This window comes from Papilio xuthus, unplaced genomic scaffold, assembly GCF_000836235.2.
Source record: "Papilio xuthus unplaced genomic scaffold, Pxut_1.1 DF828952.1, whole genome shotgun sequence".
NCBI classification, from domain to species: domain Eukaryota; kingdom Metazoa; phylum Arthropoda; class Insecta; order Lepidoptera; family Papilionidae; genus Papilio; species Papilio xuthus.
The window spans coordinates 5,160,586-5,176,635 of NW_013529697.1; the positions used below are offsets into that span (position 1 = coordinate 5,160,586).

At 33.7% G+C, this 16,050-nt stretch overlaps 1 protein-coding gene across 2 annotated transcripts in view; it reads right to left on the reverse strand.

Annotated features, from left to right (window-relative positions):
• Positions 1-3,176: 3,176 nt before the first annotated feature.
• Positions 3,177-16,050, reverse strand: part of VGlut (Vesicular glutamate transporter) — a 36,696-nt gene continuing 23,822 nt past the window's right edge. For both annotated transcript variants that reach the window (XM_013321444.1, XM_013321436.1), the window contains exons 4-13: positions 8,705-8,817; positions 8,368-8,507; positions 7,823-8,077; positions 6,237-6,430; positions 5,667-5,829; positions 5,486-5,593; positions 5,169-5,354; positions 4,817-5,002; positions 3,964-4,140; positions 3,177-3,637 (exon numbers count right to left, since the gene is read on the reverse strand). In XM_013321444.1, coding sequence (XP_013176898.1) covers positions 3,440-3,637; positions 3,964-4,140; positions 4,817-5,002; positions 5,169-5,354; positions 5,486-5,593; positions 5,667-5,829; positions 6,237-6,430; positions 7,823-8,077; positions 8,368-8,507; positions 8,705-8,817 — 1,720 coding nt within the window. In that variant the 3' untranslated portion in view covers positions 3,177-3,439. The remainder of the gene's footprint in view (positions 3,638-3,963; positions 4,141-4,816; positions 5,003-5,168; positions 5,355-5,485; positions 5,594-5,666; positions 5,830-6,236; positions 6,431-7,822; positions 8,078-8,367; positions 8,508-8,704; positions 8,818-16,050) is intronic.

A 16,050-nucleotide genomic window follows, 5' to 3' on the forward strand; every position in this document is an offset into this window, starting at 1 on the left:
GTAATGCGAAACAAAAACCAATAAGGTTTTTAAAATTTACTATTATTTAAGTTTTCGTGTCTCTGAGTCCAGAATCAACATTTAAAACATATTGTCATCTCTGTTTTGTCAAAGATGAAAGACAGGGATGTTAATATTTTATACAAAGATTTTGGAATCAACAACGCGGTTAGTATAACAATTTGTTTTGCCATTTAAAATGTAGCTAAATGAAATGTTAAATACAAAAAAATTACAAATTAATATATAGATGCAATAATTAAAATGATTAAAAATAGTTTGATAATTCTCACTTATGTCCAATGAAATAATTATTGTCATATCTTAATGAGGTTATTTTAAATGTTTAATACTGTTCTTTCTGTCTACGTCTACTTTATTATTAAATTATTATACTTATTCATTTATTAACCTTATTCTTAATATATTACATTTCATATATAAAATAAAAAAATATACAAAATATATTATATTAAAAATAGAGCACCACCTGCTGCGGAGTCCTATGACTCAAACAACCAGCGGTCAGGGCTGCAGAGACAGGAACCTTCTCACGATGCGTGCGGTTTCTAGGATAACTGCCTTTTGTATCGGGCCCTTAATCCAACTGTTTAGCGAGAGCTTCTTGAGATGTTGGTTGAAACTCTTCGCTATAAGTCCATTCACCGATACGACTATCGGAATAATGGTAGTCGATTTCATACGCCACATTTATAAATTAATTGTTAATTTGATTACTATTTTTACATTATTTTATTTAAATACTACATATACGACATGTAGTCCAATTTACAATGGATTAAGGCTATATTTTCATTTACAATATTCGGCGATTTTTTATTATGCTTTTGGTAAAACTAATCTTCTTTTATACAATACATAGAATAGTAAGTTAAATTTTTTTTAAATATTCAACTTCTTAATTCAAAATTTATGAAAAAAAAATTGTGTAATGAACAATGTCTGGGTTTTCAAAAGAGTTTCTTATCTTGTGGATGTTTGGGTATACAACTTGAATAGAGTATTATTATATTTTTTAATTTATTTGTGTTCATTTATGTCAAAATAAAAAAAGATCACTCGTTATTTTCTTCGTATGTTTTTCGTTTCCAAATTCCCTCGTCTATCATACTATTTCAAATGTGCAATTACTAACAAGTGAATTTAAGAAAAATTGGTCTTAATGTGTTTTCAGTCTAAAATTATTGTCATAATTAGAATTTTTAATATCAAAATATGCCTGAATTTGGAACTAATTAAATGAAAACATAAGTAGTAAGGACTTATTATTTGTCATGCACTTTTGAAATCAGAGAATCATTAACAGTTATTTCTTACAAACTATTTATTTTTATTTCTATTCTCGGAAAAACCACACATTTTATCCACTTTAACAATTTTACCATATTTTTTATCATTACTTTATGTTTTTTTAGAATATAAAAAATTTAATTACTTTTATAAATTTTTACTTTCATAAATTTTCTTAACCAAATTTTTGATTTATTACTGTAAGGTTTCACTACAAAAACTTTGATTATATATTGGCATTCAATTTTCTTTTTAGAATAAAATATATTGCGTAAAAATTGTACCTCTTTGGTATTTGCTTTGGCAATAACAAACACGGTGTATTAAAATTTTCAATGAATCTTTTAAATTATAATAATATTTCAATTACAATTTTAAATCCAAATAATATTCGACAAAAAGTCATTTCGAAGATTTATTTTTATATAACAGAAGGGGGAAAACTAGCAGCGGGAACACCGAGGTGTTCAACGACGCCCATGGACATCATCAATACCAGAGGAACCAATGATGCGTTGCCGGCCTTTGAGATGGTGATAAGAAAATAATATAATAAAAGTAAGTTACATATCTTTTAAGCAATGAAAGCACACAAAATACATTTTTTTTTATTTTCATTTTTTTTTAAATTACCTATATAGAGTAAATGCATTCATAAAGTAGCTCTTATCTTACATTATAAATATATTTTATTGTCGATTACAAGTAAGCATTAAATAGTATTTATTTTACAAGAATATTTATGAAAGAATCTTTAAAATAAATGGCTCTATGTTCTATTAATGACTGTTATATTTGTACATTTGAAAGCAGATAATTGTAGAAATGTGCTACATACATGAATAGAAACAATAGTAAAACATAATACTTAACTAGCGGTGTGTTTAAATTTTCTACTTAAAACTCATTCCAAATGAGATTCGCTTAAATTAACATTCTCCATCATCAGATTATACTTAACTTAAAATAGCCCATAATGTTAAAATTTAATAACTAAAACGGGTTAAACATTTTGTTAGCATTGACTCATTTCCTTATATTGTTTTATTACAGATTTTACTGCCAAATACGACAACATTTTCTTTTATTATATGCGTCTTAAATATCAAATTATTTAAACTTATATAAAAACGGCTAAACACTCACGTATATTCGTCCGGTGGCGGCACCGACTAGTTTCGAGCCCATCGGGGGTGAGTGGGACTGGTATTATTTCGCGGACGCGAAATAATACTTGTCTTAAATATATATAGATATATGGCTTTTGGCAAGGCTTGTCTAAAATCCGTAGCTTAGTGTAGTTTGAGTTTATTACATGCTATATCTGAAAGTATAATGGACATCTAGGGAACCTGGATGTGTTGGATGAAGTTGATACTTCATTCACGTTATTACGAGGTTATATGTACTGCTATTTAATTGTTACAATTAAGTAACGTTTCTGAGTAGCAAGTACATCAATATTTTATAATACAATTAAATAAATATTAACGGCAAGAATGATAACATTAATTCCCTTTGTTATTAACATTTTATTCAAATCACTACAACTATAATACATTTACATTTTGTAGTTCAAATCTGAAATATATAAGATCTAGAATATAATTATTTATTGAATATTTCCATAAACATTATACAACAATTTTATGAGGTGCAGTAACAAGGACGAGTTTTATGGAAAATGTTGAAAGTAAGGAACAGTACAAACAGTAAATCACATAAATAATATTCTACCTCATAAAAATGTAAATAATGATAACATTTAACTTAAATACATAAAATTTAAATAAGTAAACATATGATGATATGCCAATGTACTTTATATACATTTGTACACTAGATATATAGCTGTTATATAAATAAGCTATAAATTGTAAGGTAACTTGTTTATTTCGAATATTAATCGGTAACTTTCTAAAGTAACAGAAAAACTTTCTAACTCACAAAACTTTCAACGAACAATTTATTTTACAAGTACATAGATTTAGTATGCATAAGTGATTATAACGATACATACAAGCTAACCACAGTGAGAACAATAATTTCAATGTAATTTTCCTACCTAACTATAAAAAGGGAGATTCACACGAAGAGACGATCAACTTGAGATACTTACCTAAGTCGACTAGTAGGTGCCATCTTCACTCGGTTCCTGATACTCTTGCGCTGGGGGCTGAACCGGTTCCGCCTGATAGAAGGCACCGGATACGAAGGGGTTGTTGGGGACGTGCTCTTGAGGTGCCGGGGGCCGCGGCGGAGGTGCCGCGATGGCACCATACGCTGGCGCGTCCGTACCCTTTAGTGGCGCCGACGGTTCTTGCGTCTAAAATAAATATACGGCAAATATGCCGTAGTTATAAAACTGTATTTTACTTTTAAATCGAGGTAATTTCTACTCATATTTAAGTAGAAAATATTCGTTTTAAAAGTTATAAATTAAATATAATATTTGTGAAAACAAATTTTGTTTTCATAGAGTTTTTCAAATACGTATTTAATTTCAATTTCCTGTCTTCACTTTAACTTTGAATGTAAGTAATGTTAAAACGCCTTTTGATATCTGTAATAAAATGCGTTTCGAAACACAAAACAAGAAATTAGACACATCTAAACTACGTCAATGTACGCAAAAGTACATTTTCAACTTACGAAAGTAGTCTCATTGTCTAAGGATTTCATGGGACTCTCATAGGGTGGTGTAGGTTCTGCCCACGGCTGCAGCTCCCCAGACGCAAAGATCGCATAGAATGTGATGCCAATGAAGTGCACAGTGGCACCCACTAGGAACACCGCTCGCCATTCCGTTATCGCCTTTTCCAGATTTTCCTACACGATTAAAAACTAAATAAATCCATTCGATGTGGTTAGCTTATCCAGTAACATTTACTTTTCTATGAGTTTGTGAAAATTTAATGAAAATGAAAAATAAATATATTTGCCAAAAAAAAACATTCTTTGAATTTTTTTACAAACTCAACACAAATCTTTAGAATATACATGATAGGAATATATTACAATGAACTCAGCTATATTCGAAAAATTGGCATCAATAAAATTCCAAATACAATTGTGATTAGCGTGGAGCGACTTTGTTGGAAAACTTCGTTTCATCCAAAGTGTAAGAATAATAAAGTGCTCAACGCGAAATATAGTCAATGTAATGCATCGGCGCGCACCCACAAAGCGTCGCGTTTTATATTCAGAACGCGCGTTCCGCTGAGCTCGATTTCCTTTTTTAAATTAGCCACGGCCGAATGTCCTTTTTGTTTCGCGGCTCGAGGAGAGAAACTCTATGGTACGGGGGTGCGTCACTCACAGTTTTCAATTGAACGCACGACTGCTAAATGAAGATAACTTTCATGGTTTTCATATAGTTTAATTTGAATTTAGGGTGATGTTGATCAGTTGGTAAACTGAAAATCATTTTTGAAGTCATTTTTGAGCTTAGTAATTCACAGGTTTTGTTATTTAAATTGTAATATGAAAATGATGTACTGTTTACCTTATCCTGAGTCATGTAGTCGATAACAATAGGCACGATGAATCCAGCGATGGTTCCTATACCGTTGGATAGACCCATCAGGATGGATGCATACCGCGGAGCAATGTCCAGATGGTTCACATTGTATCCAGAGATAGCAAAGCCACTGCATGCCACGCCAAGTGTCAGCTCGATAGTTGCTACGTACTGCAAGAATAAGTTATGTTAAGTTCACACTTAATGCATTATCATTTATCAGCCGCCGATTGTGAGACATGAAATGAATATTAAATCACTCAAACAAAAAAATGCTGTCCACTGTATTATGGTTATAAAAATTTATTACCTAAAAATGTATGATTCGTTGCTGTACCTTATTATCGGCATAAGCAGTAAGAACAAAGAAGAAAGCCTCGAGTCCAAATCCACCGCAGTTGAAGAGTTTGCGTACATTTGTGGTCGACATGATGTTGTTCTTGCGCAAGTAATCCGCCATCATACCACCGATGGGGACCAGTGACGTCATAATAAGGTGAGGTATGGCGCCCACAAAACCGGACTGAAAATTATAAACAAAATATTAAAAAAAAACAGAAAATATAGTTACGATATAATATCAACCATTTTATGCTCCGGTATTTATATACATTTAAGATTAAAATTCTTGATGCCGTTAGTTTAAAATAATACCTCAGTTATTTTCATATTGAATCTCGTACTAAAATACGCCGATTGAAAGATGACAAGCAAACAGAAGTTCCATGTCCTGCAGAAATTTGCTACAATGATAGCATATACCTAAAAGAAAAGAAAATAAATGTGTTATGTAATAAAGGATGTTAAAGCAAAAGACTTAAGTGATAATACATACAGGTGGAGAGGTAGCAAAAGCCTTCCACGGAGTGTTCCAAAATCCGGGCATAGCTGCTTGTGCGGCGGTACCTAAAGATTGCTCAATGTAGGTCAACTCCTTGCCAGAAATACTAGGATGCTTACTCGGCTTCTCAAACACCAACCATAGCCAAGCGAAATACCTAAAATAAAACATAAATAGTAAACATTCTATCCTTAAAAATGGGTTACGGTTCAGCTAACCAGCTAAAGGGATTCCCAGACTTTTTACCATAAGCTTCTTTTTCGGTGGACCCCATAGTGCCATATTTCTTCATCATCATCATCAGCTCACTGTACGTCCCTACCGAGGGGCTCGGAGCCTACCCTAAGTTAAGGGTGATTACGCCATAGTCAACCACGCTGGCCTAGTGCGGGTTGGTTGACTTCACACATATCTTTGTATTTCTTCTCAGATATGTGCAGGTTGCAATACGATGTTTTCCTTCACCGTAAGAATATTTCTTCCCGAAATCACAATTACATTTCCTAATCATTCTGAATTTATAATTTCAATAGCTTTGTTAACTAGGTTAACTCTTTCCCTTACCAGATAACTCCAGAAACGCCGTAGAAGTAGAATGGTGTTTGCCAGGATATAAAGTCAGTAAGTAAGCCAGATAGGGGCATGCCAATCACAATTCCAGCGTAAGTTCCGCAGAAGGCAAGTGTGGCCAATCTAGAACGTTCTAGAGGTGGCGCCCAGACTCTCCAAATACCATGGCAAGATGGATAGGTGACACCCTAAAAATAGTTACTAAAATTAAAATAAAAGCTGATTTTACACATTTTTTCTAGTAGTAAAAATTGTAGATATATTTATAGCTTCTTTAGATGTTGAAAATCTAAAATCAGTCGGATTTAATAGGATAGCATTGCTATTGAAGACCCGGCTAAGCTCGGCACAAGGAGGCGAATAAATACGTTACCATGGAGACGGAGGGCCCGTAATCCTAAAGAGGTTTTGTACATCGAAAAGCGATTCTCACTGAGCTCAAGTACAACTTAGTGTAGATAACGATCGATGTGTATGTAATTTAAAACTTATCTATAAATGGTATGCTTAATATTGTCGCGATACATTTTCTCGGTACGGAATTGAACATAATTTTATTGATTTTAAAAAGGTAAAATCGGTACAAATTCGAGAATATACCCTTTTCAAATATACCAAGATTCACATTTAGATCTATCGTCCTAGTTTATCATAACAAAATCTCATAAAGCGAATAATACTAATATAAAATTTGTTTGTTAAAGCTAATACTCATTTGCATGAAACAGTAAAGTACAGTGAATTAATAGCTTAAAGCTTTAAAGGAAGGGGAATGACAAACTTGACGAGTCGTGTATTTGCAGAGATCGTTTTGCGAATTTTCGAGCTCAATAATAAGCCCGATCATGCAAGATCACGTCCTGAATGTCGAATGTTTCAAATTTTAGCATGTGACGCGTGTATTACATATCATTACATCCCTATGGAATATAATGACTATATAATTCTAATCATATATGTATGTCTTCATTTAAGATAGATAGAGAGATAGAGTTTGACAACTTACGCCTATAAATTATCGAATTAATTTTGTATGATGATTAATGTTGTACTTCTTGGACGGTTGTCATAGTGTCGGGACATACGCGCATTACGAACAACTATGAACTATCGAGAATCAGGTCTGGTAATAATATTAATCGAACAAATAATTACTATAACTTAGGCATATACTTTTTGAGTTTATTACAGATATTTAGATGTCTCACGCAATTAACTAAAGAAAAATTTCTTTTTGTTTGTCACATCTCAATTTTTGGTTTAATATTATATTTTCTATTTACTTTTGAAAAATAATGTTGACGTGAAAAGAAAAAATTATATTTGTATTATAATTTAAAAACAAATAATCACAAAATTTTCGATTGCAAGTTCTATGGAAACAACCATCGAAAATCGAAAAATTGAAAAAATCTTAATATCGATTTTACTCAAGCCATATCTAGAGGAGTGTCAAATGACTTGTCAAACTAATCTATCTTAAATAAACACACTATAGTTGTATTGAAGTAATTTATTTAAAGAATTCATTCTGCATTGATCCTGTAAACAGACAAATATTATATCATAACTGTACTTACCTCAACAAACCCTTGGGCAACTTTAAGCATAACAACAGCTGCAGGTCCGATAGACATAGCTCCAGGGATCGCCATGTTGAAGAGACAAGAAGCCACTATAGCTGCGCCGAAGATCTTGTTCGCAGGGTACATAGAGGCGAAGAAACCGCCGGGGACTTGTGTTATGAGGTAGCCAGCAAAGTAGGACGAGTCAATCGAAGACTCCACTTCCACCGTCCAGTTGAATGGTGTTTCCGTATGTTCACCCGCTGATTCCTACATTTATGAATGCAAATTGTAACAGTAAATGTCTGAGAATAAGTTTAGACTATTTTTGCTAGCAAAATTTTTAAGCAACGTTAACTATTAAATTGTTTCAAGTCTATCGCATCATATCAAAGCGTTAAGTAGATTTGAAAAAAACTGTAGCAATTTGTAGAATTAAGTTAATCTTTCCAATATACAAAGACATACAACATAGTCTCAGTAGTAACTGCCTCAGACACAATATTTATTGGTACTGTTCCTTAGTGCAGATTTCATTTACAAAATCCACATTAACTTACGTTATGTTTGCCGACCATCTTGAGCTTGGCCATACTCATGTTGCAACGCATGCCGAACATGATGCTGAAGCCAAAGCAGGCCAGCAGCGCCACAGTGTAGCGCGCGCTCAGACACGGGCACTCCGGCCGCACGTACTTGTCTAAAAACATGCTTATATAAAGTACCCATCAAGTAAAAAGACAGGAAAAAAGTGTGAAAGAGGACAAATTGTGCAAGGGAGTAAATTAATATTTGAAGGCCGATAGAGATTTCCTATGTAGAGAAAAGGAAGACACATGACTCGTCGAGAAAAATGGAAACATCTTTTGAAGCACACCAATGTTTCTTAGTATTTACCAATTTGTCTTGGCGGCGGCCTGTCCGGGGACGGTGGCGTCTCCAGGTCCTCGCCATCGTACATCTGATCATAGCCCTTCTGCTCCACGTGGAAGTTCTCATACTGAGCATTTCTGGAACAAATTATTCAATTTTAATATTTTAACAATATTAAAACATGAAATTACAAAATTAAAAGAAAGGCGTAAAAAGTACCCAATCACAATTTTCAATATCTTGGATTCTTTATATTTACATGACCTTTTTTATATAAATACAATATAAAATATACATTTATGTTATTACACACTTCCTAATGATTCCAATATTTTGCCGTAAATAATTTGTCTTTACGAAAGCGAACTACATATAATAATAATTTATTAACAAAAATATCTTATTCAGCTAATCTGAATGCTGCTTAATAAAGCTTCACGATCAGGATCGACGACATCGAGAGCATTTTACTTCTATTTTCTCGGATAATTAAAACGATCGTCGGGGACGTATTCCGTTCGAAATGCGATTAAAATGCGCCGGTCCCCTTAATAACGTCATGCAAGATCGCACCTGAACTACGTGTGGAAAAACTTGTTTTACAAACAAATTACGAAGCTATTTTGAAAGAATATATCGCGATAGTTTGATAACCAAATATACGAATGGCTGTGAATAAAAATGTTTACAGTTATGCGTGGTAGTATTTTACAATATTAGTTTCGTTTATTCCAACATCTTTCATATTCAGACTCACATTTAATATAATCTGATACGAATTTGAAATTATACTAATACTATAAATGCGAAAGTCTGGATGAACGGATGGATCTTTGTAAGAGATATCTAAAGAACGGCCGCAACGATCTCACTGAAACCTGGCATAGATGTCCATCATAGTCTAGAAGAACACACAGTCTACGGTTTTTTTTTTCATTCCTTGCGAACGGAGTAAATTTAAGCACTGATAATTTACTATTACTTATTTAGTAACATAAACCAAAAAAAAAATTGTTTCTCTGTCATAATGATATTCATTTGAATCGCACCATCACCATAAAATATATCACGATATGAAGGTTACTGGTGTGTAAATTCATTTTTCCGCTGACAAAAGTTATAAATGCGCCTATCTGTTCGCTCCCCCATTTTAACGTTGCCGGTAATGAATCGTTGCATAAAAGGCATAACCAAGTGGAAGCGACGCGCGACGCCAGCGCCCCTACTTCGTCCCCGCGATAATGTGTTTAGATCTGACTGGACGGGACTCCTATCAACAGTTAAAGCTAAACCGATTGTTGTACTAATTACTTTTGTTCGAACACTGAAATGGTTTTGGACACATGAATATCTGTTGGGCTTCCAGCATGTTCTTTCATTTGTTAAATGAAACAGGAAATTGTTTCTCTACTTATTCATAAAAAAATTGTACATGTTTGCTAAATATGCCAGATATAACTTTGAAAAATCTATCTTTATTTAATTTTAATAGTTTTTTTACCAACGACATTATTTACGCAACATGAATGCGAACAATTAATTTAAACGACAAATTTCCTTTACTAGGCACCTTGTCGTCCCACTTCTAAATTGGCCTTTGTAATTTACTGTCATATGCAAGTTATAAAGTTGGTGCGAGTGCGACTAACTTTTCCGTAATGTTTCCATGAATTAATTAACAAGAGACTAAATGCTTGGTAATCCTACAGTAATGTGAAATTTACTGTACTTACGTAAAACATTTATTTATTACCATTAAGAGCGTCGGTGGCTCGGAGGTTAGGCAGTTTACTTGTAATGTGCAAGTCCTGGGTTCGATTCCTGTCGTATATCAATGTTATTTTCATTTATCCAATTTAAAATTTCGATTGTACATTTATCCAAATTTCTTACAAAAAAATCATAGATATGTGTGAAGACAATTGACCCGCACTAAATCTAACTAAAAGGCTAACTATGGTCCAGTCACTCCTAACTTAGGGTAGGCTCCAAACTTCTCAGAGGGGACGTATTTAGCTGATGATGATCATTCATAGAATTCTATCGTTAGAAAGGAATACTATTTCCTTATTCAGTGAACTTTTGTAACCTTGGTCAGATCCCTCTAGCGCACGTTTGTGACCTTAATTTTTTTGTTACAAATTAAAATAAATAATTTTAAGTGAGTCTTGATGTTTGGTTTCTAACTTATTAAAAGCGTGAATATTGTCAAATACACAAACTAGCTTAGGCAGTGTTTTTAATGCTGTTTCGTGAGGTCGGTCCCCTCGAGCGACGACGCGCGTTTTCTTTATTGTACAGCTAATGCACCCCACGTACGATGCCTGTAATTATCTGATGTAACTTAAAATGGTGTAATTGGTGTTTTGTCACAGTGTATCTACACCCTAAAATGTATACTATCATTATTTTATGGCTCCTAATAATAATTTCTATTCATCAAGTAAATGTGTAAATATTGAAGAAATAACTGAGTATTTTATTTACATCTTATTATATATTACAGATTTATCATGCAATGTTTATTATTAATTATTATTTTTTAAATTTAAATTAAGAATATAATTATTACTTTAAATTCGTGAAACATAATAAAGAGAATATTTAAAATAAGTCATAACTTTTTGTTATCATATTCTACTGCAGTAGAATTTCGCGTTATATTCAATTAATTAATGATAAAAAACCTTCAACTTTTCTTTCCTCAAGCTTCTAGCAACAAATAATAGTTTGAAGTATATTCAACAAAGTTTCCTCAATGAATTAGCTGACCGACTTCCATTGAAGCTTCGTATAACTTGACAGACACTCTAAAGGAACGTACTAAGCCTTCTACGTGACTTTCGTTACTCCACATATAAGATGACCGCACACATGAGAGGAACAATTCAGTTTTTTTTTCAAATCAATTACCCGTGAAATAAATTTATCACATAAATGATGCGTCAAAAAAGATATTGCAAAACACCAGGAAATAGAAGAATAATTTTATTTCTCGATTAAAATGCTTAAAATTTATCACAAGTCGTGTGATTACCCATGCAAGTTTTCTCGACTTTTCGAAGACTGGAGACCTGAATCGGACGTGAAGTGCGAGGAGCGCCCGCAAGGGGAGGTGTATTGCGTAGATCACAATATGCACTCGAACATTCCCCACTATGAATACCTATAATACCTATAGTAGCCAGGGAGGAACGCTACGACTTCTTAATTAATTAATTAACGCTCGACGAACGAGTGGCTCTTTATTAAAACTGTCTATTGTTGTGTATTACAGATTCATCGCATAGTTTCGTACTTGTTGCGAGCTTATTACTTTCAAACATTCCATTTGAAGTAAAATCAATATCTAGTGACAGAGGTGCTACGAGATAATATAAATACTGTATATAAAACCTACTTAGACACAGATCTTGTGGGATGTTTGCTTTGACAGGAGGGCGCTAGTGTGCTGTCATAAATTAGTTTAACTCATGGCCACCGGTTCGGACAGGCTCTGTTTTGAATTTATCAAAACTTATTGATATTGGATTTAAAAACCAGACTGGCTACTTGGGCACACTTGAGAAGAACGCAAATCGTAAGACACCAAAGAAATCGATTGAGCTGTGAATTCTAAAAGTGGACACGGGACATTTATATGCACACAAACAAATTATACAGCACTAAGCACACTCTGAGCGTCGGTGGCTCAGAGGTCAAGCACTTGACTTGCAATCTGCCGGTCCTGGGTTCGAATCCCGCCATTTACCAATGTGTTTTTCGATTTCCGATTTCATTATGTACATTTATCCGACGTTCTTACGGTGAAGGTAAACATCGTGATGCAACCTGCACATATCTGAGAAGAAATTCAAAGATATGTGTGAAGTCAACCAACCCGCACTTGGCCAGCGTGGTTGACTATGGCCTTATCACCCTTAACCTAGGGTAGGCTCCGAGCCCCTCGGTCGGGACGTATAGTGAGCTGATGATGATGAAGCTCACTCTGTGACAAGAAATACATGTGAATATTAATATATTCCATGGCTTAAAAATAACTTTAAAACGTGGTAATGTTGAATTTAACTTTGAAATATAGAAATGATAATTATTGTTTCCCGAAAAAAAAAATCGTAAAAATCAATTAAAATATATTCATTGCGAATATTTCGCTCCAATTCCGGCCCTGGCGAACAAGGGGGATGGTAGCTATTACACCCCCGCGAAGCCACCCTCTCTAATTGATTTACAATTGTCGGATAAATTTGTTTCCCGACTACCCTGCGATCGGGAATGCATGTCTAGCATACAACAGATGTACATTAAGCTTTGACTTTGTCAAACTAAATTCGGGAATTTGCTTTCACGACTTTATGAATTCGTCTTAAGCTTATATTTTAGTAGATATTTGAAATACAATAATTACTCAACATTTTTATAAGAGTAGAGAGTAAACGAGCGAACCAAAGATTTTTTTATCACAACATAGACAATTTTAGACTACTTTATTAAACAGACATGTTTTTATACCAACTAACTTTATTATTATAAGGTTAAATAAGTAAATTAAGTATTCATCTGTTACATATATCATTATGAAGGATTATCATAGCTTTCTTTTTATTTTTCTTGTGCTATTAATAAGATCGTAGGTAAAAATAAATCACGGTGATCTCACATTTCGACACTGGGAAGTATAATAGAGTTATGACAAAAATGGCGAAGTGAGCCAAGAAATATAACTGGGTGAATCCGAGACGCTTGTTAGCGGCTCCTTCTTTATTTATGACCAGATTTATTTTATGGCTGCGGATAGACAAGATCGCGGGAGCTTTGCGAATCTGATAGAATTATGATTTATTTGATAACAGTCGTGTAAATAAATTGAGATACTTTTATAAAAGTAACTTAAGGATTTGTTGTGAACTTTATAGTTTTTAAATGTTTTGATTTTAAACGTATTTAATATGAATTTAACCCCGTTTTGAGTATGAAGCATACTATCTCACGAATATTATAAAAGCGAATGTTTAGATGGATAGATGGGTGGATGTTTGTTTGAAGGTATATCCGGAACGGCTGCACGGATCTTACTGAAATTTGGCATAGATGTAGATGACAGTCTGCAAGAACACATAGGCTACTAATTACGTTTTTTTTTAATTTCGCGTAGATGGAGTCGCGGGCGACAACTAGTGTTTCTATACTTATAGAAACACTAGTTGTCTTACACTTTGCACTTGTAAAATGGTGAACTTTTGCTGACAGGCTTTTATTCCATTTATATTAACAGCGATTTAGATATTGATTATCTTTTAATAAACTATGTTAATGTGTGCGTTAAAGATTTATTAATAGAAGTGATAACATTGAACGCAACCATGTGTCATATACGTCAAAACTGCTTAACATAACCTATGAAGTTTCCGCCATTGATCTTGTTAGACTGTTCTTCGTATTATATTTTGTTCTCCTACGTAATTAAAGTGATTTTTACAATTAATAAAGTTGTTTTCAACATTTCTTTCACTATAAAATCACCAAGAACCTTTGATAATTCCAATGAAATAAAGTTAAACATCAAGTTCTTTTTCAATCAGTATCAAAAGAATAAAATCAAATAGACTCAACGTGAAAATGTAAAAAAAAACAAAACACAATTTGTATTTTTGAGTTGTGAAAAATGAAATTCTATTTCCGCGAGGAGTTTTATTGAATATCATAAAAATTGAAGGCAAACAAAACAGCGTGTTGTATTTGCTATGATATTTGGTCGGTGGATTCTTATTCTCTTTGGCGGGGTCTAATCTGGCCGCCCGGTCGGATCTCACGTTCTGGATCGACCTTTATTGTTTCTTGATTTTCACAACGCTCAGTTCTCTCTAGACTATATTTTATTGTACAGACTAACTACTGTTTATTCGCATATATTTTATTTGTTTTTAAATTCGCTATAACTAACGTAGTTTTTATTGTGGCTGGATATTTGTTACAAGGTATCTCCAGAACAGTTGTATGGATCTTACTGAAAAGCGGCATACATGTAAAACAAAGTCTCGAAGAACATATAGGTTACTAATTCATTTTTTTTTATTTCGCGCGAACGGTGTCGCGGGCGACAGCTTGTATTATGACTACTTCAAGCTCTGATTAATAGTGACTTACTAAAATATATTTTACTATTCATTTGTCGTATTCATCGTGTACCAAAACTGATTTTAGGAAATTACATTATCAACGCTTTAGTTGTGTACTTTTAATACAAAGGTTAGGTTAGAAATACATAAAAAATTAGAAATACATATGTTCTTGTCGACGTTTGTCTTTGATATAAAATGATTAAACCGTGAACTGTAAGCGATGTCAGCTTTTTGTACGGGCTGTAAATTGAAGGAAACACTCGAAGGAGGAAGATCCTAACAAATCCCCATTTAATCCCGGTAAAAGCGTTTTGAAATCCAGGTTAGTTGTAAATATCAATTACGCAAATACCGGAGCTTAGAGGGTAATGCTCTTCGGCGGGTTCGAATGAATTGCATGCGTTTAAGGGTGAAATAAAATAAAATAGTTACATCGACAATGTTGTTGGATTTAGTCCAATTTTTTTTTACGAATCGAAAAAACTTTATCAATTTATGTTAATCAAATAAGTGTTTTTAATATGCAGTTATGAATTTTGCATTTACGGCGCATTAGTTCGACTAAACGAAGCAGTTTTTTGCATTACAAAGAATTATATATTTTATGGTGACACTTGTGTAACTAGTGTTAGGAAAAATATCCGACACTGTGCTGGTGTACTGGCGCAACACTAGCCTTACTAAAATGTCGAAGTTTATGTCCCCTCACTAATTTCTGATACTGGACTCTGTAACGAAAGCGCGCCAATCGCGCCAAAGAATTCTAACTAATAATGTTTAAAACTATTCCGCATTTCGTCTGATGAGTGTGCGTCCCGGAGGCCAAAATTCCTCTTTCCCTTCCCACCCTTTTTCTTATAAGGAAAGGATGGGAAGTGGAAGTGGACTTTCCGGATGAGAGGATGCATGGAAAGGAAAAATTATTTTCTTTCTGGGCATCCTCTCCTCCGTCGATCCAAGGTAGGCAACGCATATGCAATTGCGTATGTCTATGGGCAACGGTCACTTCAGTGATTTCAGGTGGCCGCTCGCTCGTTTGCCACTCGACTCCGGCTGCGCGTGTTTAAAAAGTAGGTAGTATCCGTTTCTAAGACCTACTGAATATGCATATAAAATTTCATAAAAATCGGTCAAGACGTTTCAGAGGCTTATGGTAACTAACATTGTGACACGAGAATTTCATATATAAGATTTATATATTTAGCACACGAGTTTCATGTTAGTCCAAAATATACCTGTGGGCCATTA